The following is a 27,708-nucleotide window of genomic DNA, read 5'->3' as shown; positions in this document are numbered from 1 at the left end:
GTATTACAACTTGTAGGTAAAATCAAATTTTTGTTGGGGATATACTATGTGCTAAATATTGTTAAGGACCCTTAGAAAGGACTTTAGATCTGCTGTTACTTATGTCTGCCTTTAACCGAATATGCAGAATCTTTGTGATCGACTTGCAGTACCTGCTGAAATTATTAACAAAACAATCATAATTGACACTTGTGTGTTAAATTGTTACGGTGCTTTGGGCCTTCAGCATATGCATCAATCATATTTTATATGTTAATATATAAAATTAACTTAGTTTGTTATTGATGACAGTACTTTTTATTTTGAACAATGACAAACTAAAACAATGAGACGTTAAACATATCTAAAGGAATTATTCTTAATAGGTAAGGAAATTACCTATATAAATTTTGCAGCTAGTATCGTTAGGTTTTGTTTGCTTTACATCTCATGAATATAATAAATTTTAAACGTGTGTGAAAAAAGAAATATAATTGTATAAATAATACAGTATGAGTAGTGGCCAGTTATACTTGACAAACAGTGTATTGTATCTACAAAGAAAACTGAAATCGAACATTTCGTCTGTATTTTTATTATTATATAAATGTCTAAAATGTTATCACAATTATGTGTTATAATTTATAAATACAGTAAACGGTTCAAATTCTCAGTAGATGTATGAAATTTTAGGTGACGAAAGGATAAGTTTTTTACATTATTTGGAATGGTACCTACAAATGAAAACAACTGGTAGGGCGAAATCTGTTCTTATATTCAAAGATACTGAAATATTAATGAAAGTGTTCATGTGTACAGTTACACAATATGCAACATGTATTGGTATGTGATAATGTTATTAGACTTTAACCAATTTACCAACTATAACACTATTATGAACTTTTATTCACATAATATCTTTTGCTATTTGATACTTATAATACGTGAAATTTAATATTTTGAATTACATTTTAAATTTGAAAAAGTTTGAAGCGCACTTGTCTTTAATTTTCATATTAGTAAATTAAATAAGAAACAAAAGTACCTGGCATTACAGTTAATGATGAATATAATTGATTATTGTACCAATAAGAGAAATCTACAAGACTTGAAAATCCAACAGTAGACAAAAATGTTGACCTTGACTAATTTCGTTGACGTTAACATTCTATCGCGAAGTTTCTTTATTAATGTAAATAAATCATAGCATTTTACATGAGTTATAGCGAACAAATATTCAAAGAATATATAATTACGTGATTTTAGGTTATATATACCATTTAAATCGAATTATATTTGATATTTCGAGATGATATTACTATTAATAGTATATGTTTTTAAAGTAATTTTAGACAACAACAAAAATCGACTTTCACTTTGATTTGGGATATTTAGACCTTAATTTGATTACATTAAACTTTCTAGAGGAATAACAACAAAAACAGGGCTTTCTGCAAATATTACTAAATATCTGTAAAAATCTAATAGTGATACGATAATAAAGATAAGAATTTTATTAATTCATAGGTAAATGTATATTTCAATAATGATAAAATGGTAATGATAGTATATACAACATTAGTGATGCTACTACGGATATTCACGATATGATATGCTTTATTAATACTTGTACAATGACTTAGTGTATTACACATATTATGTAAAAAATTATTTGCAATAAATAAATTTTGCAATATACAGCATTTTATCATTACGATTCTTTCTACCCTTAGAAATTGTTGTATATTCTCGTTTGAAAACAACTTTAAATGATAATATGGCAACTTCCTTTTCCATCATGGCGATACTTCCTACCAACAGTTCCCGAGTTTGCCGAGAACTTGGCGCGACGTACAATTTCCCCAACACGGGTTCGAAATCACCGATCTGTATGCGACCGCGTATCGATGCCAGTAAATGCAATGTCGGGTGGGTATAAAGGTGAGCGGTGGGGTTAGGCACGGGGGGAAAGAGGCAAAGAAAAGGTAAAGGTTAGAAGAGGTTATGAACTCTAACCCACGGATGGTTGACGAAGCTTAGTTGTTGCTATGAACTGTCCAAATGACGCGTAGTCAGATCACTCGTCGTTGTTAATAATAAAGGTAAGTCTACACAAGAATTACTTGTTTACCTCTGTTTAGCTTTTCGTTACCCTACCTACGATAAAGATACATGAAATTCCGAACGATGGCTCGCCCACGTCGTACCAATCTGTGCACGTCCCGCTTAGTGCGTTACACATTGCAAAACCTACCTTTTCTATCATACGGAATGTTAGTAAATAAAAGATCACGTTCACTTAGGCGAGACGACACACTAATCATGTGATATTTTGACATTACCATCGTGCAATCGCGCGTTCCGTCGATAATAAGGTCGCTTTGTTGGTGTTTTTATTTGCTTTCTATCCAGGTGAATTTTTCCAGTAATCTTACGTTTTTGTCTTACGTTCGACTCGAGCGCAGTGTTTAAGGTGTGTTTTGAAATAGAAATAGGTGGTCAGGTTTCTTTACCCTAGAATCGATCGGAACGTTTAAAAACGAACAAACTCGTACGAAATGTTACAAAAACTAGGAACATCGTTTCTTATCTTTAAGAACAAAAGGGGTGACGTCATTATAAATTCTTGTGGAGTATGATGTGTGGAACAATGTAGAAATGATATACGATAACATTTGAATGACTAAAGAAACGATGCGAGATTAGTATTGTAATTTAACGCAATGAGTAGGATACAAGTTAAATCTGTGTCGATGCGGTGATCGAGTAGGTAGGAGGTAACCTTCGGACCCACGAGCGACCTTTACCTGTGAAGTCCGGTCGTATAGAAATAATTACTCTCGAGTGACTATTCTTCTTCACTGATGCTGTTCCAAGAAGTCTCTAGCTAACTAGGAATGACCACTCGAAAGGTTATAAGGCAATGTGGTATTTTTAAAAGGTGATACGTAATTTAACTGACGGAAATAAAGGAATTATTTTTAAGAAAATAAAACGTACAATCACTTAGGTCAAAATTATACAAGATTGTTACCGCGATTTCTTTTGATCCCTTATGCGCTGAAATTGGTCTGTACCTATTTTATCAAATATTATTTCTCGTATCTTACTGTACGATTAATGTAGATCATTTTTTAACAATATTCATCGCGAGCATCGTACGATAAAATAAAACGTACGTAAAATCGATGTCGGTTAAAAGCTACTTTTTGTAAATGTAGTTACGTTTTTATCTGAAAAATATCGAGATAGTGAAGAAATTTTTGATAGCGCGCGGCTACGTTTACGCAATTAACCGTTTGTATTTGACAGTGGCGCATCATACCTTTATGGGGTTCGAGAACAAAAATTTAGGGCCTGATTTGAAGGAAAAACGAAGGAAGGACGTTTTTAATTAATTTCTACTATGCCTAATAGGAGCACACAGGTGCGATGGTGTATCAAGTTAGAAGATGAATTTTTGAAATTAAGGGCCCCTGGGGCAGATGTGTTTTTTTTTGTGTGCAGGTTTAATGCGCCACTGGTGTTTGACCTATTCTCAATCGACGTCGCGACCTCGAGCCTCAACCGATAAGTCATCGCGGGCGTGTATTACGTGACATAACCTGTAACGCTCGTCGAGAGGCCGCTATGCGGTCCTCCACGGCGAATGCTCTCGCTCAGGTAGAAAAGCAGGCAAGCGGGGCGAGAATGCACCTGGCCGGTGTGTCTTGGCGGTACACGAGAGAGTGACCTGCCAACCTGCCAGTACAGCGAACGGTCTGGCTGCGTTCACCTGCGCAAGGTTGCCTTTAAACTTCGACGTTGGTGTTTTCGTGCCCGACCCGTTCGAACAAAGTGAAAAAACGTCTCTACGTGTCCGCCGCGTACGTGTTTGGTCGTTTTCCCGTGGCCTTCTTCGCCGTTAGTTAAGCGAAAAGATCGTTTTTTTGAAACGTAAATATATTCCGCGCGTATTACCGCGTGGCTGGCTACGTTATATTTTCAGAACCGTGCGTGACCCGTGAGAGCGCCAACGTCGACACACGCAAATGCGGTGATACAGGTCGACCCAACAGGTAGTGTATTCTGCGCACCGTCCTCGAACTTTAATGTAAAACACGCCGCACGTATTCTAAGGTCGGTGGAAAGGAACGTTGCGAGTCGTTCCATGAAAATATTTTCAATCTTCGAACAGTGTAAAACGACGAAAACAAGTAACCAATTTTTCACAAACGCACGGGCGTCCGTAGTTTCACACCTTTGGCTCGCGTTGACCTTTCCCCGAGTTAATAACCATATTTCGACTCGCTGCTCGATGGACTTCACACAGTGGCGCACGAAATTCCGTTGAAGATACAATCTCTGGAACACGTACGATAAAGACACTTGAGATAAAAGCCGGATAGAAATGATACGATTAAGTGTAGCGTATACTAGTGTAGATTATTTTCCGTCTTGATCGATGTTTTAAGTCCAGGTTGATATAATTACTTATACTACCAACAAAAAATATGATGTTTGACTTAGCAGTGTAAACAATATTGTCAGAAAATTCGTATTTGCAAGAAGAAGTTACACGAAGATTAAGAATAACTGAAGATTGTAAAAACATACTCCCACGGCTACAAGTTTCCAAATAGAAATATAAAAATTCGGTAAATTATGTCAAATCTCAACCGAATGTTCTTCTTGTCAAGTAGAATACGTTGATGTTTAACGGTGCCGCGTTTGGAAAAAAAAGGGACTGGTGTCGAATTACTGTCATGAGATTCTTAATAACGAAAAAGAAATGACGTTGAATTTCATGCGTGACACTTCCGCGAGATCGAATATACATGTAGTATTATTGATCGCGAAGGTAGTGCTGTGTAACCGACGATATTTATTTAAAAGTCTCGATTCCGGTTGGAATTTTGAATCGCGTGTTTCGTTAGGAAGTAGCCACCGGGTTTCCAAGTTGAAAGTTTATCGTGATTAGAAAGGGTGGCAGAGAACGTTCCTGTAATACGATGTAACGAGCGCGAGGTCTAAGAATGTTAACTATTCGGGGCGAACGGTACAGGCACCGTTTTCTCGTGTTACTGCACTGCGACAGTGGTGACGAAGTCGGATCACGAGTGTATGGAAATGGACCATTCGCTCTATGACAGCCAGCGTAGCATGGCTGTGGTATCGGCATGCGCCTAACCGCGTAGCAACCTACGAACCGAAGAACTCGGGACCCATCTCTTTCACTTCTTAAAATGGTAGGAGGAAAGGGTTGCGGCGGGTAGGGGCGGACGGCAAATGCTCCAGTTTTCATTTTTATACCGTGCCGATGTTTAGACCTTTAAACGATACAATCTGGCTGCCTAGATAGGATCCGACTATACACAATCACGATTTGCCCCGATCATATTCGTTGGAACGTTTTCTTTTAATATCAAAATGTCACGGAATGCTCGCAGTAAATGGTACATTTGTTTAGGGGCATCATTTTCGAGTCAACGTAATCAGGAATATCGAGTACTTCTTGCAAGGGTAGTTTGGCAACTCGAGAATTTATAAAAATGTTAAGCTCAACAGAAATGTAGTTCAAATGATCCTAGTAACGTATCTATTTTTTGTTTCGACAGCGAAACGATCTTAGAGAGATTTCTTAAACCTTTTACGAAATTACGAGTCCTCGGTAGGTTATGGATATTTTTATGTTGAGAATCGATAAAAAGTAAATTGATCTGTACCATTTAAAATGATTGAAAAATAATTCCTACACCTAATAGCGATATCTTGGGATACTATTTTTCTTTGACGGTATTTCTGTGAATGTCACGTACGAAACTCAAGTGGCATTTTTGTCTGTCGAACTTTACGTCATTGAACGTCAAGCAGACACCGATTGTTTAGGAAACACGTACCGCGCGTACTGTGACGTCAGCGTAAAAATATTTTGCGATTACACGTATCGCAACGATGTGGTTTTTTTTACAGAAAGAAATGGACAGGGATCATAGGGAACAACGGGATCACGATAATTTAAATGAAATCGAGGGGGAACGAAAAATAGGAATGGATTTTCGTAATTTGTCTCATCACCATGGCGTGGATCATGTAGCTGATGTCGAATCGGAGGTGTTTATTATTTACCTTCTTTTTTTTATTAGTGCCTCTTTAAAAAAATATTTGTAGAATTCAAAACAATTTTTTCTGTACAATCTTCTTCATCAATGTTCTTGTAATAGCAAAATATTTTTATGAAGAAATGTTTTTCATTTCTAATTTTAAATTCCTATCTTAGGAATAATTTTCTCTGAATTTTACAAATTATTTACGTTGTCCTCTTATTCATATGATCATACGAATTATTATTTTTATTCAAAATTCCTTTCGAGGAAAAAAAAATAAGCTTCACGTTCGTCAAAATTATTTCCTACAACTTCGATCGTTTTTCTTTTATTACAGCGAGATATGAAAGTTGATCAAAACAATTGCTTTGAATATCTACATGATGATAAAATAGATCAGAACTTAGGAAGAAATTTTCTTAATGTAGCGCATCATCTCGCTATGGTGCGTTTGCGATGTATTAATTTGTTTAAGTGTCAAGAATAAAATCGTGTGACTTCTACGACCTTTTTTTTTTTGGATTGATTGACATCATAAATTTTCGATATATTTTCAGAGAGACATGGAACGGGATCAGAACAATCACGTTGATAACGTACACGATGAGAAAGTTGACCATAAAATGGGTAGAGATTTTCGTAACTTAGGATCTCATGCTGGCATGGTTCACTTACACTCGGGAATGGAGCATTTAAATAATGTCGACGTAGAAGTATGATTTTTTACTTATTTTTTATGTTTTTACAAATTTTATATTTATTTTATACTTGATTGGTTTTCAGGTAAAATTGGCCAGAGATGTTCGTGGCTCTTTAGGTTTGGGACTATCGCTAGAATTGTGTGTAGTCTGTGGAGACAGGGCTAGTGGAAGACACTATGGAGCAATAAGTTGCGAGGGTTGCAAAGGTTTCTTTAAACGTAGTATTCGAAAACAATTGGGTTATCAATGCAGAGGAAGCAAAAGTTGCGAAGTTACCAAACACCATAGAAATCGGTGTCAGTATTGTAGACTTCAGAAATGCCTTGCAATGGGGATGAGGAGTGACTGTATGTCTGTTTGGAGTATCATATGTAACACTGAAATGTCTTTTATATATTTAATAATTACCCTAAGTCACATAAAATATGATGTAAACATGAATTTTGAACATTGCAGCTGTTCAACACGAGAGAAAACCAGTTTTGGGTGAATCCGCGGGAGCAAAAGTCGGAAATCGAAGCCCTAGAGTTAAACCAGAACCACAGCAATCAGTATCTGAAACACCTTCGACCTGGGAGCAACCCGAAAGTCCTAGTATGGAAGATCAAAGTAGCGATAGTGACCTCAGCGATGCGTTAACATTAGCAAGAGAACGGTTACTTATTTCACATGCATTGGATAGCATGGCTAAGCTTATTGGAGATGTATGTTTCATTTATGTGATACAATTCTATTTATGCGATACTACAGTTACGTTTATGATAATACTGTATATTCTTATTTAGAGCGTTAATGGTTCAAGTGAACCAGAAGAAGAGTGGACTGGTCAGTTAATTTCTGAAAGGCATACGCTATTTGAGTTAAGAGCACCTAGCCCAGCCCCCGCGTACTTATCGATACACTATATTTGTGAGAGTGCTGCTAGATTACTTTTTCTGTCAGTTCACTGGGCAAGAGGAATTCCCGCGTTCCAAGCATTACCGTACGTAATTAAAAGATGCGAATATTAAGTGAAGTTACGAACATGATCATTGCAATCTCGTGCCTTTATTATAGATCCGAAGTTCAAACAACATTGGTACGCACTTCTTGGGGACAGCTTTTTACTTTAGGTCTTGCACAATGTGCATACACTCTGTCTCTTCCTAGTATTTTAACATCAATAATAAATCATTTACAAGCTAGTATTGCACAGGAAAAAATTACAGCTAGTAAAGTAAAATCCGTAACAGAACATATATGTAGACTACAAGATTGCGTTAGTTCACTTCATAAGTTACAAGTGGATTCTATTGAATATGCGTACCTTAAAGCGTTAACGCTTTTCAGTGCTGGTGAGTAAGATAAAGCCTTTCGTTGTAAATATAATCCTATTTTATATTTATCGAATTTCTGTTTTTCAGACAATATTTTAGCCGGGGTTTGGCGTAAAAAAGTTGAAGTTTTACAAGAAGCTGCGTGGACAGAGTTGCAACAACGTGTTGCATCTGACCGATTACCTCGCCTTCTTTTGAGGCTTGCACCACTTCGTTCAATTAACCCTAGGGTTTTGGAAGATTTGTTTTTTGCAGGTCTTATCGGTAGAGTAAGCGTAGCTAGTGTTGTGCCTTATATTCTTACTATGCACGATTACAAAACTGAACCTGAAAGTCATATGGGGTGACAATTACTATCTGTGCAATGTAAGTCGTGACCTATCAAAGTGATATATATATATATGTATATAACGTATGTATACATACGTTAGTGTTGAATGCCTTGAATATTTTTATACACTGAGAAAGAAAGAAAAAACAGAACGAGGCAAAGTTAATCTTTATTTTTCATAAAATGGACTACGATTCTTTACATGCCTCTTTTTAAATAAAGGTGTTGAAACTCAGGGTAGTATTTTAACTTGTTAATCAGATATAATATCTAGTTTATAATGTTCTGATTAACATTCTTTTATTTATTATATATTGACTGCCTGATGTACAAAACTTTCCATATTGTTACTAAAACTTACATTAATATCATTTTCACTGCTATAAATTTATCGTTTCAATTCGAATGTAGCAGTATCATATAAATATATAAATACTTTGTTATGTACTTCTCAAGGACGTCAATATATCTGGAAAGTTTTGTATCGGCACACAGTCTAAAAAGAACGTGCGGGGCAATATTATTATACTTATAATTTATTATTAGTGGAAGATTAGCCCTTGACCGAATTAGTAATTTGGTACTGTATTGATTAAAATTTTTTATTTAAAAAGTATAATTATTGAAAAAGTTGATTGACATATTTTTTTTTTCAAATTGTTCTTTCGATGTAATGCAAATCTAAAATTAGAAAAAAAATCAAATTACACGTACACTGAGCTTTCCCAAGAAAATTGATATATTAATAATAATATTTCATTATAATCGATGCATTTCCGTCCGTCAAAAGAAGTCATTACCGTCTTAGTTTTGATGAGGATCAAAATTCAAGCGTGTCTTTAGACGTTAATATAAATGCCACGATTTTTTTAAATGGTACTATTTGAATATTTGCATTAGTACTGCAAGAAAGTAAGAAAAGAAGATAATAATTCTACATAAGTTTAGTACAAAAGAATCGCATATTTCGTTATTATTGAAGACATTGCTTAATCTTACTTTGACCATGCAACTGAAATATGCACATATTTTACTTATTTTCCTAGAAACTGATCATACTACATGGTATATTTCTAGGCTGTGTTTTATTGTAGTTTAAGAATAAAAAATGCATTGTGTTTAATGGTTCTTTCAAAATCATAGGACGTGCAATAGTACTAACTCGTAAAAATGAATTAAACGTGGTAAATATTCCATAATCCTAATGTATTGTCAACATAGGTAATAGAATAGTCAATTTTATGTTTTAAATTGAAAATTGACATAGTTCAAATAATACGGTATTAATTAAATTCGTTAAACTTCAAGTATTATTTACTTCTTCAAAAGGGACAATAAAAATATATTTTTTATGGAAAGCAGGAATACTTATCAGATTAGAAGAAGTGTATTAAGAATTAATGTATATGCGTTTACTTAACCGAATGTACATTTTATATCTTATTGTTAACTGTAATTAGATAACCTAATATTGAATATACAGATAGTAGCAAAAGTAGCATTAATGGTTGTAGGTTAAGATTATTGATAAAAAAACAATAATCTTGTATATTTAATGTTATTAATAATGTTTAGATCATTGATATTTTTCCAAAATATATTGAGGTGAGTCGTTAAATATTTTTAAACTATCCAGATATGTTAATGCTCACTGAAAATGTTTTTGCTGGTTATGAGATTTCCATAAACATCTTCATAATTTATAAGCGTGTATTATATTTGTAGCAATGTTTAATATCTACTTAAACGTAAGCATCTTCTTAAATTCGATAATCCAAAGATTAAACAACAATACATTTTTTTACAGATATTCGTGTAAATTATACTTGATTGAAATTTGATATAATTCTTAGACACTACTAATAGTATTCAATAATTTTATTTTAATTAAGAATAGCTACAATTTCATCATAAAATGGCACTGTGGTGCATTGTATTAATGATGATGATTTTGCATAAAATTTAGTCCTGCACACAATGATGTCGACATTGATACATTTGTACCTTCTGGAAGAAACTGTTATTCATTGTACGTTATTATGTACTACAATAGTCTAACAACAAAAGATGTAATCTAAATCAAAATTATCTCTCTATGGTTCATGTATTTTGCGTAATGGAATTTTTATGTGTGAAATATTTGAAGGACAATACATTTAAAAAAGATTTGACCTGTGCAAGAAACAAATGTGTAAATATAAAATGTGCCTGGATGAAAAAAAAAAAATATTTATATTAAATCTAGTAGTTTTGTAATTATGTAAGTTACGAAATGCAAGAGACCTGAAGATTGTTGCCCCCTTCAGTTTTATTATATTGAAGAATTATATGTATATGTGTATATGTACACATGTCTAATTGTGGTATAACGTAAAATAACACATAATTGAAATAAAAGAATTAACGATTAGCTTGTAAGTTTACCTGGAGTTTTTATTTTTAAAACGCGTTATCCCCGGAAAAAGAACACGTATAACTAAAAATGACTCACTGAGGGGGGACACGGAGGGACCCAAATATTCACAGTTTAGACTCGTCCCTGCGTAGTGACTCACATCCCAAGATTGCTTGTAGAGGCGCTTTGCCGCCATAGCCGCTTTATCCGCTCGTGTTTGTGAATTGGTTTTTCTTATGAAAGTCGGAGTCGTTGAGTGAACTTCGGTACGGTTAGTGGTCGGTGGAATACTATGGACGCAGAAAACGTCGCGTTTGGTTAAGTTCCATTATTAATCCGTTTTTCTCAGCGAGAAAATCAGTGTTCTAACCAACGCCACCGAATATTTTAATGCTCCTGTAAAACCGGCTATTCCACGGACAGGTAGACAGGTATTCCAATCTGTTCGACCGTTTGGAAGTTGGGTGACACACCTCCGAAGAACTTCCCATCTAACTGGTTTTTTTTCTTCACGGAAAATACGGACAGAAGTAAGGTTACACGACAGATATCTGTGGACGTTCATTTTCGGGCCCATTTACACGAATCCGTAGAATCAGTGCGATACGTATCGTGACAGAACGCAATTTTTAAAATATCACCGAGTGTTTTCACAACAGTGTCAAATAAAATGTTGTAACAGTGGTGTTTCCTCCCTCTCGTATTATGCGTTGCTATCTCGTGGCGGGAAATTGGTTTTGAAGAAGTAAACGTCATTAGGTATGTATCGTAGAAATTACATTTGTACGTAACCACGCTAAAAATAATTTACTGGTTTCTTTAATTTCTGTGATTTCAGTGTTCCTTTATCTAATGTGTCATTTGTTTGCATATGTCATACGCAATCGCTATTTCAAGTAAATCAACTTGCGACTCGACGAATCTTTATAAAATATATAGATGACGAATTTGGCGGTGCTTACGAGCTTATGCAAATAGATCTCTGACAAGCAACTTTATGTTTCGTTTTTTTTTTCCTCATATTGTATTTATCTTGGCAATTTTCGTGAATATTTGCCGTCTAACTTGCGCAACGGAAATGCAATTCATCTGGTAGAAGCGTTGGGAAATGCACAAACATTACGTGTGCCCGTTAAGAAAACCGCTTTTTTTTTTGTTGATAATGGCTTTTTTTTTTGCACGCTTCGTTTTCATCGGCAATCATCCCTTCATGATTACAGACGATGAGTTTCACTAGTTTCTTTTTATCTTCAGTTTTCAGCTGGCCTCCCCCCTCTGTGATTATTCTTCGGATAACGAATTTTGAGTTGCGATTAGGAAAATTCTTAATTTTATTCGACGACACACGGGGCACACGGTTTATCCATAACGACCGCTACTGGCTGTACTCTTGCATTACCGAGAATTCTTTGGAGTTTTGGCTTTTCCCGGAAGGCGATGCTTTTTATCTTCTCATCAACGATCTGATTAAAGCTTTCGAAACTTAACAAAAAAAAAAAAACAAACGAACAAGCAACACAAATGCCGAAATCGGCACACAAGTGGACATTTTGGAGGTCTCTGCCACATTATTTTATTTTTTTTCGTATTTCATGTTCGTGCACCGAACGTTAACGAATCGCTATTAATGATTTATCGAAGCATTCAACTTCGAATGTAACGATAACTCAGTCCATACTATAATTCATCATTCGTTGTATATACACTTCTGCTGTTACAATCATAACAGTTGTCCATTATTATTTAATCTCGTATCGATCAAAACTCACGCTGCAATAATGAAATACCAATTATCATTGAGTTTCAATGATTGGATTTTTAACATCATTGTACGATTCTTTTTTATTCGTCGGACGATTGTTTCTATTGTTATTGTTTCGTTTCGTTTACGTACAGGCATACGATCGACGAATTCTATTGATAATTTAAAATTCACCGATGGTGTGAGTAAACTACAGTTGTACGGATTTACTGCAATCGATTAATAGTGGTTGTGTAATACGTAGAGGTGTGTGTGTGTGTGTGCGTACGCGCATACACATGATTATACCTGTGCGCGTACTGTGAAATAGTTCTTTGAAGTTTAACTAAATGTTACGTAAATTACAAAGTAAATTGATCTATTTCATAGAATTTTATGTAGTCAAGTAATTATACATAATTATAATAATTGTACAGTCGTTATACGTTATATACGTATTGAAAATTATTTATTAAATTCATGCACTGTATAGAGTGAAGATTCAGTCTCCGTTTCTTTTGAGGATACAGACCAAGTCAAAAGAGAAAATTGTTCGTTATACATTCATGAAGCCTCTGGGATTCTAGAATTTTTGACTATGATTGAATTTTTTAATATGTTTGTAGACATATTGTTTGTAGAAAGAACAAGTGGAGGGGGAAATAGATAGATAAGGCAGTGATGGGCAAAATCCTAGGAATACCCTTCAAACAAACGAACAATGTTGGAAATGATTATTGAAAAAAAAAATTGAGTTAAAGGAAGTTGGGATTGTAAAAGTAGGGGCTTGCCATGCGTGGAAGATACTTCGCAAGGGTGTCTCTTATTTTTTTTAGGACGTTTCTGAAGGCGATTTATTTATCTAAAATAGGAATTTTGTAGTCGAGGGTTCACAGAATGTGGTGATATTTTTTTCAATTGCCCAATGTTGCAAATGATTATTGAATAAAAAAATTAAAACCCTTCGAATAAACCTAAAATTTTCCGATGTGTTTGTCTCGTTTCTTTCTTTGGAAAATGTTCAAAAGAGGAAACGAGACAAACATGTCGGCAAACTTCAGATTTATTCGAAGCCTAGGGTTTTGCCCATCACTGAGATAAGGAACTTCTACACTAAAAAGCACTACTTCAAACAATTTTTCTATCGGTATTAGAAACATTTACATGATCTCATATAGATGTTTTTTATTAAAATATATCAGCTGAATAAAAAAAATATCGATGATGAAATCTCGTAAAATATAACTCTGGGAATTTCCCTATCAAAATATTATTAAACGAACAATATTCTCTTTAGCCCTTTTTTTAGTTAAAGGGAGAATGTATATCGCACTGTATATTGCGATGTAGTTTCCATAGCACAAGTAAATGTTTTGAGAAATACGTTGCATCTAATCGGCGAATAGATTCCTCTCGAGATAACAGAATACTTATAAAATTAGTATGTGACGCGTTGATAGAAGTCGTATAACTCGTAGTAAATAAGATTCAGTTAACGCGAACAGCGGTGCTTTCCCAAGTAATGTTCAAGATAAAGTAAGCGCCGTAACCGTGGAAGTGATAATTTCGTTCACTGATGATTTTTTTTCTTTTCGTTACCTGTGCTGTCACTTGCGTAGCGTGGTCAGAAGTGTCGAGACAGAGTACTGCTATCGCTCTAAAGTTTTCCTTATCGATACAGTACGGTTAACGGATCTCCTGATGAAGTGCTTCAATTTGCTCAGAATATTTATATTGTTGGTTGCCATCATCTCGTATCGAATCGAAACGAATCCGCTAAACGATAACGCAACTAAACGGCGAATTAACGTTTTAGAAAGTGCAAGAGGTCGGCTGGCGACGAGAACGACGAGAATAAAAAAGGAAAACGGAAACGTTCGGCGAAAACTGTGACCGACCCGCCGCCGAAAGAGAAGGAAATCCCCACGTTGGAAGTCCCGGTCTTGGAAGTGAAAAGAAAAACCATGGAACACGCGGTCACGAGATGCGACAACCGGTTGCCGAAACTGACACCCATCACGGACGACTACGAAATCAGTAATCACGTGCTTGGTCTCGGGATCAACGGAAAAGTTGTTCAGTGTTACGACAAAAGTACGAGGGAAAAGTATGCGCTCAAGGTGAGAGATTACTGTCGAAACTGCTTCCGCGAAAAATGCTTTGTTTCATTTCCGTTGATGCTTAGGCGAGTACAAGTCAAAGTGGAACGTTAACCCTAGAATAACAAGCTGAGGTCCAATGAAGCCAAATTCTTTCGTGGTATACAATTTGTAAAGAGCGATAGTTGGCCACCAAGAAGAACGTTTAATGGTGTCAACATTTGGTGCTGTATGCTTGAGGAATTGTAATAGTTATTTATTCGTTGAATCTGGTCTCTGCTGGACCCCAGTATGTAATCAGAGCTGGGTAAAATACGTATTTTAAATAATAAACAGTAAATGAATATTTTATTTCGGATCATGCAAATATTTTTAAAAATAAAATATTTTATTTGTTATAAAAAATGTTTAAGATAACACTTCAACAAATATTTTATTTGAAAAACACTGAAAATATTTGTGCCATAGTTCGAAATATTTTATTTAATTTATTATCGGCAGATAAAATATGTTTATTTTACTAAATCATAGTGTAAAGTATATTTATTTTGGTAATTTAAAACGAACGAAGTACTTTTCCTCTGCATTATAAATATACATTCAATGTAGTTCTTCAATGAATACTTCTATTAAGAATTATCATAATAGTAAGAAATAGTTTCTCCATCTGTGTATCATATTTACACAGTTTATTTTCAGGTTAAGAGCTATGGAAAGTATTCAATTTTATGCTTTATGTTATTAAAATGAAACATATTTTATTTGATGTGTTAGATTATCAAAATAAAATATTTATTTTCGTGCTTTAACTATAGATTACCAAAATACTTTATTTGCTGAAATTTTATGTCCCATTTGAAATGCTATTTTATTTGAATTCTGAAGAATTTATTATTTAAAATAGTATTTAAAATATTTTCTCTACAAGTATTACCTACCTCCGTATGTAATTCGTGTTTAAATTTTACCTGGTAAGTCCATGTTACATATAATGAATTTACAAGCTTAAGGAAAATTGTGTGACAGCCATGTAGTCTTGAGCACGTGCCTTGAAATAAGCAGATTTGGTATTCAGGGTTTCAGCCCCCTCATCTTTACAATTATTTATAGAAAAATAAGGGAAGGGCCGTTATTTACAGAAAGAATTAGGAGGGGATACCAATTTGAACCACGAATAAACAAGATAGCTAAAAATAAAGTGTGGTGTTCTAGAATAAATGGATTTGATAGTCGACAGTGCAGCTTGTCTGAACGCGGAAGGATCGTTTGAATATTAATTTCCCTTTCAATGAACAAAGCCAACGCACACGTATTGGCACGCGTGCAGCCAAGTGTTATGGAAGTCGGTGGCTACCGTCGCCTATTAAGAATTGCAACTTGTGATGCATATTTAAAATTTCACGCACGAACGAACGTTACAAAACCAACATGTTCGAAACATGCACGCGGAAAACGTCAGGTATCGTTTTTATTCCACCGTCGGCGGCGTTATACGCCCGAGATAAGACGTAGCAATATAGTTTACGAGAGTTTCGACTCTTATCAAGCGGCCACGAAAATTATATGTATTATTCTTTTAAGTGTAACGTGACACGATTGTCCTTGGCTATTTTCGTAACAGCGGAAAGATGCTCCAAGGATGAATCTCGATATCTGGCGTTAAACGTGAACGTTAGCGCGCATTTAGAAGATCACCGATCCCACCAATGTATCGATTCCTACTTAACGTAGCGAGGTACGATCATCGACTAACGATGTCCAAGCGAGTCCAGACTGCGAGTCATCCTCTATTTATACTCGATGATTTCCCGTTCGACGATTCCGACCATGCGGTGTGTATCGCTGAGGTCAGAGCTTCGCCCCTTGTTTTCTCCGTTTCTCCTTGGGAAAAATTCGTGGATCCTCATATTTGTGTCTTCGCGCGACTGATTTGTTGTTCTTGGATCCATAAGTCGCGCGGGAAATTTCGAAGCGCAACGAGAACCGTAAAGTCGAGTGCCTGCGCGACACGAAATTAGTGAATCTTGTATTTATGTAAAGTGATTAACTATGGAGGCACAGTTATTATACTAATACATACTTGTCACTTGTTTCCATTCTTCTTATCATAACTTTGTCTTACATGACTCCTACATTGTTTCAATACTGTTTGCGGTATCTCTTAACTCTCATATCTGTGGGGATAGGCTAAACACGTACTGTAGCTGCACATTTGCATACTAACAACCCCTGAGGACCACGAAATTAGTGTAGCGTTCGTCCTTGGAAACGTCGCAGAAAATATAGGTGAATTTACAATCTACTTCTGCTACTTTTCCAATACGAATTTGGTGGCTCGTGTACATACGTAAACAGGTTCTTTAAAAATACGCAGACGTGCGCACAATTCCTTTTCGTTGCTTACGTACGGCTGCACCGACAGCTTTAGTGGGTTTTACAGGAAATATTGAGTCTCGATGCAGATACCCAGAATGCCAATGACCTATCGCGCGAATCATTCGGTACCCCACGACGTAAACATCTGTTCGACTGGCTTAATAACTGTTTATTAGAATTCTTTTCTTCCATCAGTGTACGCGAATCTAGAAGTAGAAATTAATTCTGTGCCTTTCTAAAGTAAACATATCATTTATTTAACGTAACAAAATAGAAGGCAAATATTTTCACTTAAACTGCACTTATAAATAATCGAATATAAAGGCACAGAATTAATTTCTACACCTAGAACTGCATAGAATTGCATAGAACAATTAATATTTTATGCCACAGCAGCCTCTGTATGTATATATAAGTAGATAGATTTATTTGTTCAGCTAAAATTTGCCACTGTAATATTCTCATCCAGTATTATCAATTCCCGCGATAACGAATAACGCCTTAAACCCGTTTAAATCATTTATCTAATGACAATTAATTTCTTTTGCACACGGAAGTGTAAACACACGCGACAAAGCAGAGCGGGTACGCGTATCTGACCAGATGGACAGAAATAGCAGATAAGGTTCAACAGAAATATATCATTATTTATATAGTAACAATGATCTCATATTTGCTAACGCTGAAACGGTCGGTACCTTCGAAGGTATTGATCTGTCGAATAATCCAGGGCTGAGAGTTAATATCTTCGCTAGGCAGATAAACGAGTCAGCTGTTGGAACAATTAATATCAAGCAGTATCGCGAGATTCGTCATCTTCCATTTTTTTTTTTTTTTTACGTAACACGAACGTGTCGCGCATGTATAGCACGTTAAGTTGTGAATTGTTCCGTTTCGATCGTTCCAGTCACGGATATCAATAGACTAGCTAACTAATCCAGATAGATAATCGATTAAACGTTTATACGTAGGGACATGTACAAAGTTTCTGTTACAATCGTACCTACGCGTTACGTAATTATTTCGTAACGCCATAATTAAATTCTTCGTGTGTACCTTTTATCTCGGTTACGCAACCGAACAAATATGAATATTTACCGAAATCTTGTGTTTATTGATTGCTAAATTTTAGAATTATGATACCGCGATAGAGGGTCGCGTTTTATATTGCGTAGTAGTAGAATATACAATGGAGACGTATACAAAAGCATTGTTAAGAAATTAGTAAATAGTAGTGCAGCGCGGGGGGTTACGTAAATGAAAATAAGACAGAAGCAGTGTTACGTTGACATAAGTATTATCGTAATAATAACTATGTACACGATAATCCGTTTCCTCGTATACAGAAACAAATCAGTAAAATATAACGGTATGTGATAGAGCCAATTCAAGTAACGCTTCCAACCTAATTCTAAACTTGTAATTAGTAGAACTTTCGAAACTTTCAAGATAGAAGTTTCTTTTCTTTCCCAATAGGTATTTCAATTTTAATAGATTGTTACAATTATACATTTTTTTTTTTTTACAAACTAGTAATCAACTCTGTCTATGTCGACAAATTTATAAGTAGACTGCGGATCTTTATGCAAAATAAAATGTTCGCGAACGTGCCGACAAAAATTGAACCTAAATAGGAATTTATTTTATTCTCCAAATATTATAACATGAACTTTACTTTCAATATTTTTTATATTCTTCCATATTGTTTGCATTTTGTAGTTTCTTGCATATTCAAATTTCCTATAAATGCATAAAGATCCGCAGTCTATTTAGAAGCAACTTCCAAATCAATCTTATAATACTTATGGGTCAGACTGTATTGTATATTTATGCAAACTGCTTAAGACTCCTTAAAAACATCAAGGCTTATCAAGGCTTAATGGAGTGATCAAGATTTTCAAGTCGTCGCGATATATCATAACTTCAAGAGCAATCGACACTTTCAAGACCTTCGGTTATCGAATTGTGTTTCAAGTTGAAACATTCAACCGATACGATCCGGTCTCGAGTCTACCACCCGGTATCTGTTTCACCGAACGGATCGAATTATTGGAAATAAGCCACCTGGATTGGTGAAACGATTTTAATTATATTGTTCGACCGTGAAGATATCTGACAGCGAGAACAATAATTTTACTATTCGAGCAACGTAATTGGAAGCTACATAAATTTCTCTTACGACCTTCGAATACCACCGAGGCAACGTCGCCCCTGATCGATAAATTAATTATTATATCGTGCCACGTAGATTGAATTAATGCAATTTATTTTTGTATGAATTATAATCGTCAAATTGTAATACTTATGGAACAGACGCCTCTATAACTGTATTAAGGGGTTAGTCGCAGTCAGGAAAATGAAAACGGATACTTTCTTGTGTGTTTTTTTTAAGGTATTAAATAATAATTTTTATTCGTGAAATTTAAATATATGACAAAATATATCTTAAAGAACTATAAACAAATTTTTGTTTTAAAAGAGGGTCAATTCGTTTCGTCATAACAGGCGATGGTGCGAGTGGCCATTTTGTTTGCGGTGAGGAAGATTTCTCCAAACTGGTATACCTGAAAACAAAAATAAAGGTAGATTTGGAGAATATATTAGTCTAACGGGTCCCTGATTGAAGGATTTTGGAAAAAATTAATTTCAAACAAAGTGACGAACATTTGAAGTTGAAGTTCAATTTTCATTATAAAATTAAGTGATTAAATAGAGAATAAAAAGAAAAGTATATAAGAAAACGAAGAATCCTTCGATCAGGGACCCGTTAGTCTAATATATTTTCTAAATCTACCTTTAGTTTTTTTTTTCAGGTGCATCAGTTTGAAGAAATCTTGCTCGCCGCAAACCAAGTGGCCCACCCACGCCATCGTCTGTTATGACGAAATGAATTAACCTTTTTTTAAAACAAAAATTCTTTTATAATCCTTTAAGACATACTTTGTAATATATTTTCATATATTTACATTTCATTCATAAAAATTATTATTTAATACCTTAAAAAAAAACACACAAGAAACTGTCCGTTTTCATTTTCCTGACTGCGACTAACCCCTTAACCTACGTATAACCTGTACATAACAAAGAGCGCACAACTATTATCGTTTCAAGCAAAATGTCTCCAGGCATACTCCAAGAGAAAGCTGTCGAAACGTATTACCGCGTGTTGTCGTAAAAAAGTCAATATTTGCAGACATCATGGTACACTGGTGCAACCTAGTTTCTTATTACAAATTCTCCATCGATAATTGATTACCTGCCCTAGACGGACTTGTGTCTTCATTGTTTCACGTTTCTGTTTTCTGAATTACCTCGCTTATCTCTCCGTTTCATTACAAAAAAATGTTTAACTCTGTGTTCTACCAGTAAAATCTTACCAAAAGGAAGTTAACAGTAGAAGAATTGTTATGTCTCTTCTACTAGCACGGAAAATTTCCATTAGGAATTCCTGAAAAGTGCTGAAAATTATGTTTTTAAGTCCCTACGAATCTAAATTATGACGAATTCGACTTATCATTTCGTAGAGTATTAGCATTTGTCTGCTACCCCACGAATCGAAAAGATGATTTGGTAAAATCGTTATTCAGATTTCTATCTTAACCTGTACGTCTCTGATGTAATAATATTAGGGGGAAAATGCGAAAAAGTAGAAATGATTTTCCAACTCTATTTTTGTCCATCCTCGAATTTCTTCCTTAACAAATAAAAGATTTCCCGAGATTTCTGGATGTTCAGATGAGAAGGATAAAATCGATAGACATCGCAACACTGATTGACATTTGAACGCATACAACTAACCTCAATTTATGTACTATTCCACGTATTACCTTGTAGATAACTAAGCTTGGCAACCGCTCGTGTAGTTACGACGAGGAAGAGGAAGGTAGGATAATTTAATGTACAGTTTCGCGCGCATTTGCGTCACGTTCGGTTCACTCACACGTCAAACGTTTCTTTTTCCACGTAAAATACGTTCGCGTAGGATGGCGAACATAGCCAACTTACAGCTTCTCATAGAGCTTATTAATAATGCTTCGCGCATATTGGTCCGATCGTCGCTTCGACGCATACAGGGTGTCCCGGAAATGTTGTAACACCTTCAAAGGGGCGGTTCAGGAGGTGATTTGAAACAACTTTTTCCTTAGTGAAAATGTTGTCCGAGGTTTCGTTAAGGAGATATTAAGCGAAAACCTCGACCAATCAGAGCTCGAGTATGCCGGCTGAGCGTAGGCTACGCGCGCTCTGATTGGTCGGGGTTTTTTGTTAATATCTGCTTAACGAACCCTCGAACAACATTTTCGCTAAGGAAAAAGTTGTTTCAAATGACCTTCCGAACCACCCATTTCAAGGTGTTACAACATCTTTGGGACACCCTGTATCTACAGTGGGTGTAGAATGTATTCGTACACCGATCAATTTTCAAAAAAAACTTGTGTGAAATTGTAGTTTCTTAACTTCTTTTTTTATAATCAATGATATTTTACATACTCTCGGAAGTCTCTAAGATAGATATAGTCCAAACATTTACTAGTTAATATAATTTGTGAAATTAACAAAAAAATGGGAAAAGTGGGTAAAAGTATAGAAGCAATAAGTATTTGTACGATTCTTATGACGAACCATTTACAGCAGAGTTTGTAACGTAAACACATAAGTTTATTGCTCCGTGCGAATTAGAAAATATCAAATTTCCAGGAAAGTACTTTTAAACAGTTGTCCGAATACTTATTGCTTCAATATTTCTATCGATTAATTGTTTTTTTCTTGTTAATTTCACAACTTACATAAATAGCTATTTTTTTTTTTTTTTTTTTTGTAATCTATCTATTCTAGAGATTACCGAGAATATGTAAAATGTCATTGTTTACATAAAAGTGGTTAATAAATTACAATTTTACATAGTTTTTGTGGTAATTGATCGGTGTACAAATACTTTCTACATCCACTGTATATGACATTTCGTGAAACGCTAATCTCATTATCACGGGATAATACGAAAGGACATCTGTTCGCTGCGTGTGACTGACGTGTTTTCATTTAAGAGCGGACACGGCGGACAATTATGGGAAATTGCACGTATTAAAGCTCGTTAACAATTAGAAGATACCGAAGCGTTAAAAACACACGCTCGAACCGTTCGTTTGCTCGCTAAACGTTTTTCCCGAGCTTTACGCATGGAAACTCGTTAATTCGTGGAACGACAACGTCGTTCTGTATTCCGTGAAGTAAATTCGAATCGAAACCGGTTTCGACTTTCTTTTCCCGTCTGTTTCTCGAAGCTTTAATTGTATTCGAATATTTTTAGAACCGGGGATTATAGCCAATGCTCTAAAAATATTTCACTTAAACATGAGGCAATTTTTTTCTTTCCCTATTTTCATGTCACCGCTACATTACTTTTTTGGAGCTACTTTATACGGATAATGAAATGTAGAAATGGATTTTGTACTGTCGTATTTTACGAATGTTTCGTAACTATGATAACCAAATGCTAATACCAGCAATACATGAAGAAGATATAATTAATCAGACGGAAAATACAATTTAGCATTCTAATTTTCATTGCAAAAACAAAGTATTAATAGGAATAGTTAATAATTGGGTTGAAAGAAACAAGGGGGTAGTATGCAACTTACCATAGAATTTTAACAATGCTCGCAATCGAAGCAACTGAAATAAAAGACATTTGGACGTTGCCAATAGTAGTTTTGGAACGTTAGATAATGCCTCTGTTCTCTCTGCCAATTGTTTCAGCTCAATCCGACAAATATTTTAAGCCATTACTTACGGAAACAATGTCTTCTACTTTGTTATACGACACACTCTCAGTTGCATGTAGCGTTCGGAAATATTTCATTGCTACAAACGCAGAATTCATCGGTTCTTTTATTCGACAACGTATTTAAATCTGCTTGAATTGTAACAATTGCGCAATAACTTTAGTATGTGAACACGTTGCATTTATTGACCGCTGACTTTAACCAAAGAATGCCAAGTCATAAATGTCAGTGTTTCACGAACTACAACTGGTTTTGGTAAAAGAAAAAAGCATATTATATAGTGGAATAAAAGAATACTTAATATAGCATTTCGTTATGAATAAAAACAACCAGACCTAACCCTGACCTAAAACGTTTTTTTTTTTTTTATCACTAATAGTAAAAATATAAAAAAATGAAACTAGAAAGCAGAAAACTCGGAAGCCAAGAACTAAATAATTTAAATGAGATGGTAAAGTTTGAGAAACTTATAAGCTTTAACGATTTCACAGCATTACGATGTCAGCTGTTTTTTGGTTCACCAACATTTCTGAAAGGCGACAATCAGTTCATTGATGATGAAACAATTTTTCCGAAAAATTGTTAAAAATCGAAGTGACCGCCTGGATATTCTTTTTTAAATATTCTATGGCGTATGTTTCACAAGTCAGATAATTATCACTTCTTTAGAGTATTCCCTGTTGTTCTTCACTGATTACATAACTTCATTTGAGTCTACATTGATATTGACTTCTTCGACTTCATGGAAATCTGAAATTTTAAGGAATCGTAATATAAGCATCCATTTTCATATTTCGACGTATTATATATAAAAATTATTTGTAACATATATATATATATTTGTTTATAGGTGTTGTATGATTGTGTAAAGGCTCGAAGAGAAGTTGAATTGCATTGGAGAGCATCGAATTGCAGACATATAGTTCAAGTTAAAGATGTATATGAAAACACATACAGTGGAAATAAATGTTTATTGGTTGTTATGGAATGGTAAGATTATACACATTCCAATTTGATGATTTCATTGTGATATTAATATAGATAATATAGGATTAATATAGGATATAGGAGATAACTGTATATTTAAAAATTCTTCAGCATGGAAGGAGGAGAGTTATTTGAGAGAATACAAGACAGACAAGATGGCGCATTTACGGAAAGAGAAGCTGCACAAATAATGTATGAAATTTGTGTTGCTGTGAAGCACCTACATGATATGAACATCGCGCATAGAGATCTCAAACCAGAAAATCTTCTCTATTCCAGACCTGGTATGTATTTTCATGTGTTTATTTATTCTTCTGATGTTAATGTATGTCATAGATGAATGCTCATAAATATTAATAGGTGAACTTAGAAAATGTGCATATGCTTACTTTATCTTATTTTGATAACTAAATCTATACTTATTAATTTAATAATGTATTGTGTAATCATTTTCAGATACTACCGGAATACTGAAGCTTACAGATTTCGGTTTTGCAAAAGAAACGCATTTAAAAGATACGTTACAAACGCCGTGTTATACGCCATACTATGTGGGTAAGTTATGTTAAAAATTCCAATCATTTGCCTTGAGTGTTTACATCACTAATGATGAATGTATGAATGTAAATGGAAATTAAACATACATATTTTCTATTTGTGAAGCTCCTGAGGTTCTGGGACCGGAGAAGTATGATAAAAGCTGTGATATTTGGTCACTTGGAGTTATAATGTATATATTGTAAGTAAATATATTCTCAAATGCTTTTAAACTCGAATCAAATTGTATAACATGCCAATATTGTCCATTGTTATAGATTGTGTGGTTTCCCACCTTTTTATAGCAACCATGGTTTGGCGATATCGCCGGGAATGAAAAAAAGAATTCGTTTAGGTCAATACGATTTTCCAGCTCCTGAATGGTCAAATGTAAGCGCAGAGGCGCAAGATCTTATCAAGGGTATGTTGTGTACAGATCCAGCTAGGAGATTGCAAATCAGTGAAGTTATGCGAAACAAATGGATCTCCGTAAGATTTTCATTCCATTCTTACTTATACAGAGCGATTTTGAAAACTGGAACAAACTGCAACTACTCTCTAAGCAATGAGGACGATGATAGTTCAAGATAATTCCCATTTTGGGGACATAACTTTTTATATGGAGTTACAGTTTTGTCCTAATCTCTGGAATCACACTGTATATATGTATTATACGACTACAAACAAAATTATTTTATTATCGTTTCTTATGTAGAAACACACGGAAGTACCAGCCACTCCTTTACATACTGGTCGTGTACTTCGAGAAGGTGAAGAGCTTTGGCCAGAGGTTCAAGAGGAAATGACACGGTCTTTGGCTACGATGCGTGTAGATTACGACACAGCTAATTTGAAACAATTGGACCATACGAATAACGCGTTATTAATTAAACGCAGACGGGCAAAGCAATCGAACGCGGTACCCACAGCCGCTAATCCTACGCCTGCTTCCTAGGGAGACGCAACAAGGGCCAGACAGGACTGGTGTATTTTTTTACGTAGGTGGATAAGGTATAGCCTAATTACAATGAGAATTGTTTTCTGACAATTACGGTGCACGAAAGATGAGAGATTACAAACCAAGATTATTTTGAACGAAAGATTATATGTACACACCGAAATATTATAGAAAACGAAAACACGGAAGCAATGATTCAATGGTATGTCTACATTTGTGCTGGTATACATTTATTTGTTATCGCTAAACAAATATTTTTGATTGCTAACACTGAATAATTGTACTTAAATTTTGGAAGTACTATTATCATGGTATATACATATAGAAAATAATAATAGGTGCATACTTGCAAGGGGGAATCTTACAACACTTTAGTTACGGTGCATTTTTTATTTTCTATAGTAAAAATAATAGTACTTTAAAAGGTCTAATAATACAAAACTAAACAACACGTGACTGTGAAGTAAAAATGTGTGTCACGGTCTATATCTATTGATGATACGTTGACAATAAAATGTTTTGTCAGTAATTACTGCATATACATATAGTACAATGATATACGAGAAAAAAAAAACAGAAATATTCAAGATGTTTCTCAAGTTTACGTAAAATAATGTATAATAGTGTTTTTGGCCTACATAGGACAGACTTAATATCGAAAGCCTGTTATTTACAACACGCCATTTAGTAGCTAATATAACAAATTCCTTGTCATTCGTTTACTTAAAAATTATTTTATAAGATTCGAGAACATTACGTGTATAGCGACATTTTATATATTATTTTTAAATTATTATTCTGCTTTTATTTATCATAATTCACGTATAAGAATTGAATACTTCAGATCATAACCTATATACAGCTAAAAGTCACCCACGTTATTAAAGCAAAGCATAAATAAAAAAGAAATAGAAACAATATACTTCGAAGTGATATTTTGACCGAGGCTGAATATATGTATATATATATGTTTCTTTAATTATTCCTTGAACATTGAAGAAATATGTTTACTTTTTAAACAACTTCTTAAAAACACAAAACTTATAATAATTAGAACGAAGCCTAAAAACAAAGATGTCAACTTTATTGAATAAATGTGTTAGCCATATTTTATTAGATATAATCTAAAATAAAAACTGAAGTGAATTTAGATGAAGAAATTAATTCGATGCCTTAATCGATATGAGGTCAATTTTTAATGTAGCGTAATTTCGACTATAGAATTATTATTAAGTATTTTTATTAGAAACAGATTTAACTTCAGTCAAGGGGCGATAAAATCTCGCGAGTGTGTTAGTGTTTCTTCAGAGATGACTGATATGTTGTAAAATGTAAATATTATATGTATGAATTATTTTTAATAAGATAATTTGTATCTGCACTAATTATTAATAATCAGTAATATTATTAGTAGCCCTCCACAGATTATAAGTAGTCAAAATGTCATGATTGAAAGTGGATTTTTTGACTAGTAAATTACAAGCGAACGAAAGTGACTAGGCCTAGGCCTTAATTTGCTTCTGCAATTCTATGTTATTAAACAAAGGGAAGTTAAATAAAGGTATTGTATATTTTTTATTTGACTATGTTAATGATACCATTTTTTTTATGTATCTGGAATTATACAATATACCTACATAGAATTGTGGAAACAATTTTGTGCGGTATAAATATCACGTGATCGTTATTCAGCTCCTATATTTTGACGGAAATAATAAAACTAGTAATTATAAAATGTATAAAAATAGCAGCGAACTTTAATTTAAAGAAGAAAAAAACAACTTCACAACATTTTCCTAAATCAAAATTATAAATGTAGTTCCTGATATAATATAAATAATTGTTGCATTGTTGTATTTGATAATATTGCGATAGTACAATTTCCATAGATTAAAATGATTGTATATTATAAACGGAAATGTATAACCTTAATTCGGGCTGAACTACAGTATTGAAATATTTTTGTAATGGATTTAAGTCTGTTGGTTTGCACTGCATTTATGAAACTTGACAATAAATATACAACGTGACGTTACTGAATATAGAATCAGTTCATTATTTGTACAGAATACCATGTGTATCACAACTTTTTAATTATGTTTTTTTTATCTGGTCAAACAAATATTTGTTGTAATTATTTTATTTAAATTCAATCACTAGACAGCTGTTTTAGCTTTCACAGTATATATTTGCGAGTTATACTTAATTTTGTTCAAAGAACTTTTGAAAAATTTCATTGACATTATCCGTATAATTTATCATCATTAAATGTCAAGATTAATTCTCCAAGTATATAAATATATATTTACATATAAAATTTAAATAACTTATTTAAGCTAACTACAGTTAAAATGAATCTTATATAAATATTTGTTATAGTTATCTTAATTATAGCATCATGTTTCATATATTATTCAGTAAT

The 27,708-nt window shown here is 34.2% G+C and overlaps 1 protein-coding gene across 9 annotated transcripts; it reads left to right on the top strand.

Annotated features, from left to right (window-relative positions):
* The first annotated feature begins 22 nt into the window (after positions 1–22).
* On the top strand, positions 23–27,326 carry LOC128874110 (MAP kinase-activated protein kinase 2). Of its 9 annotated transcripts, XR_008456568.1 has the most exons (10): positions 23–365; positions 673–2,081; positions 5,932–6,072; positions 6,623–6,778; positions 6,849–7,137; positions 7,223–7,470; positions 7,552–7,748; positions 7,823–8,100; positions 8,170–11,567; positions 12,063–12,309. XR_008456568.1 is itself a non-coding variant. In XM_054118451.1 (9 exons), the coding sequence occupies exons 2-9, from the start codon at positions 12,330–12,332 to the stop codon at positions 25,281–25,283; spliced, it is 1,278 nt and encodes a 425-aa protein (XP_053974426.1). In that variant the 5' UTR covers positions 8,431–11,567; positions 12,063–12,329; the 3' UTR covers positions 25,284–27,326. The 9 variants fall into 9 exon arrangements, 2 of the variants coding, with proteins under 2 accessions (XP_053974426.1, XP_053974427.1); XR_008456572.1 differs by lacking the exons at positions 23–365; positions 673–2,081 and adding an exon at positions 2,123–2,391; XR_008456569.1 differs by lacking the exons at positions 23–365; positions 673–2,081 and adding an exon at positions 2,432–4,037.
* The last annotated feature ends 382 nt before the right edge of the window (positions 27,327–27,708 follow it).

Source organism: Hylaeus volcanicus, chromosome 3, assembly GCF_026283585.1.
Source record: "Hylaeus volcanicus isolate JK05 chromosome 3, UHH_iyHylVolc1.0_haploid, whole genome shotgun sequence".
NCBI classification, from domain to species: domain Eukaryota; kingdom Metazoa; phylum Arthropoda; class Insecta; order Hymenoptera; family Colletidae; genus Hylaeus; species Hylaeus volcanicus.
This window is presented reverse-complemented; position numbering and strand designations above follow the sequence as displayed.

Bases quoted from the DNA above. Each gene is read 5' to 3' on its own strand.
- LOC128874110 (XM_054118451.1), top strand. From the start codon at position 12,330: ATGCCGAAATCGGCACACAAGTGGACATTTTGGAG. The intron at 14,670-23,654 runs GTGAGAGATTAC...ATTTGTTTATAG, and splicing joins GGGAAAAGTATGCGCTCAAG to GTGTTGTATGATTGTGTAAA. The intron at 24,531-24,606 runs GTAAGTAAATAT...CCATTGTTATAG, and splicing joins GGAGTTATAATGTATATATT to ATTGTGTGGTTTCCCACCTT.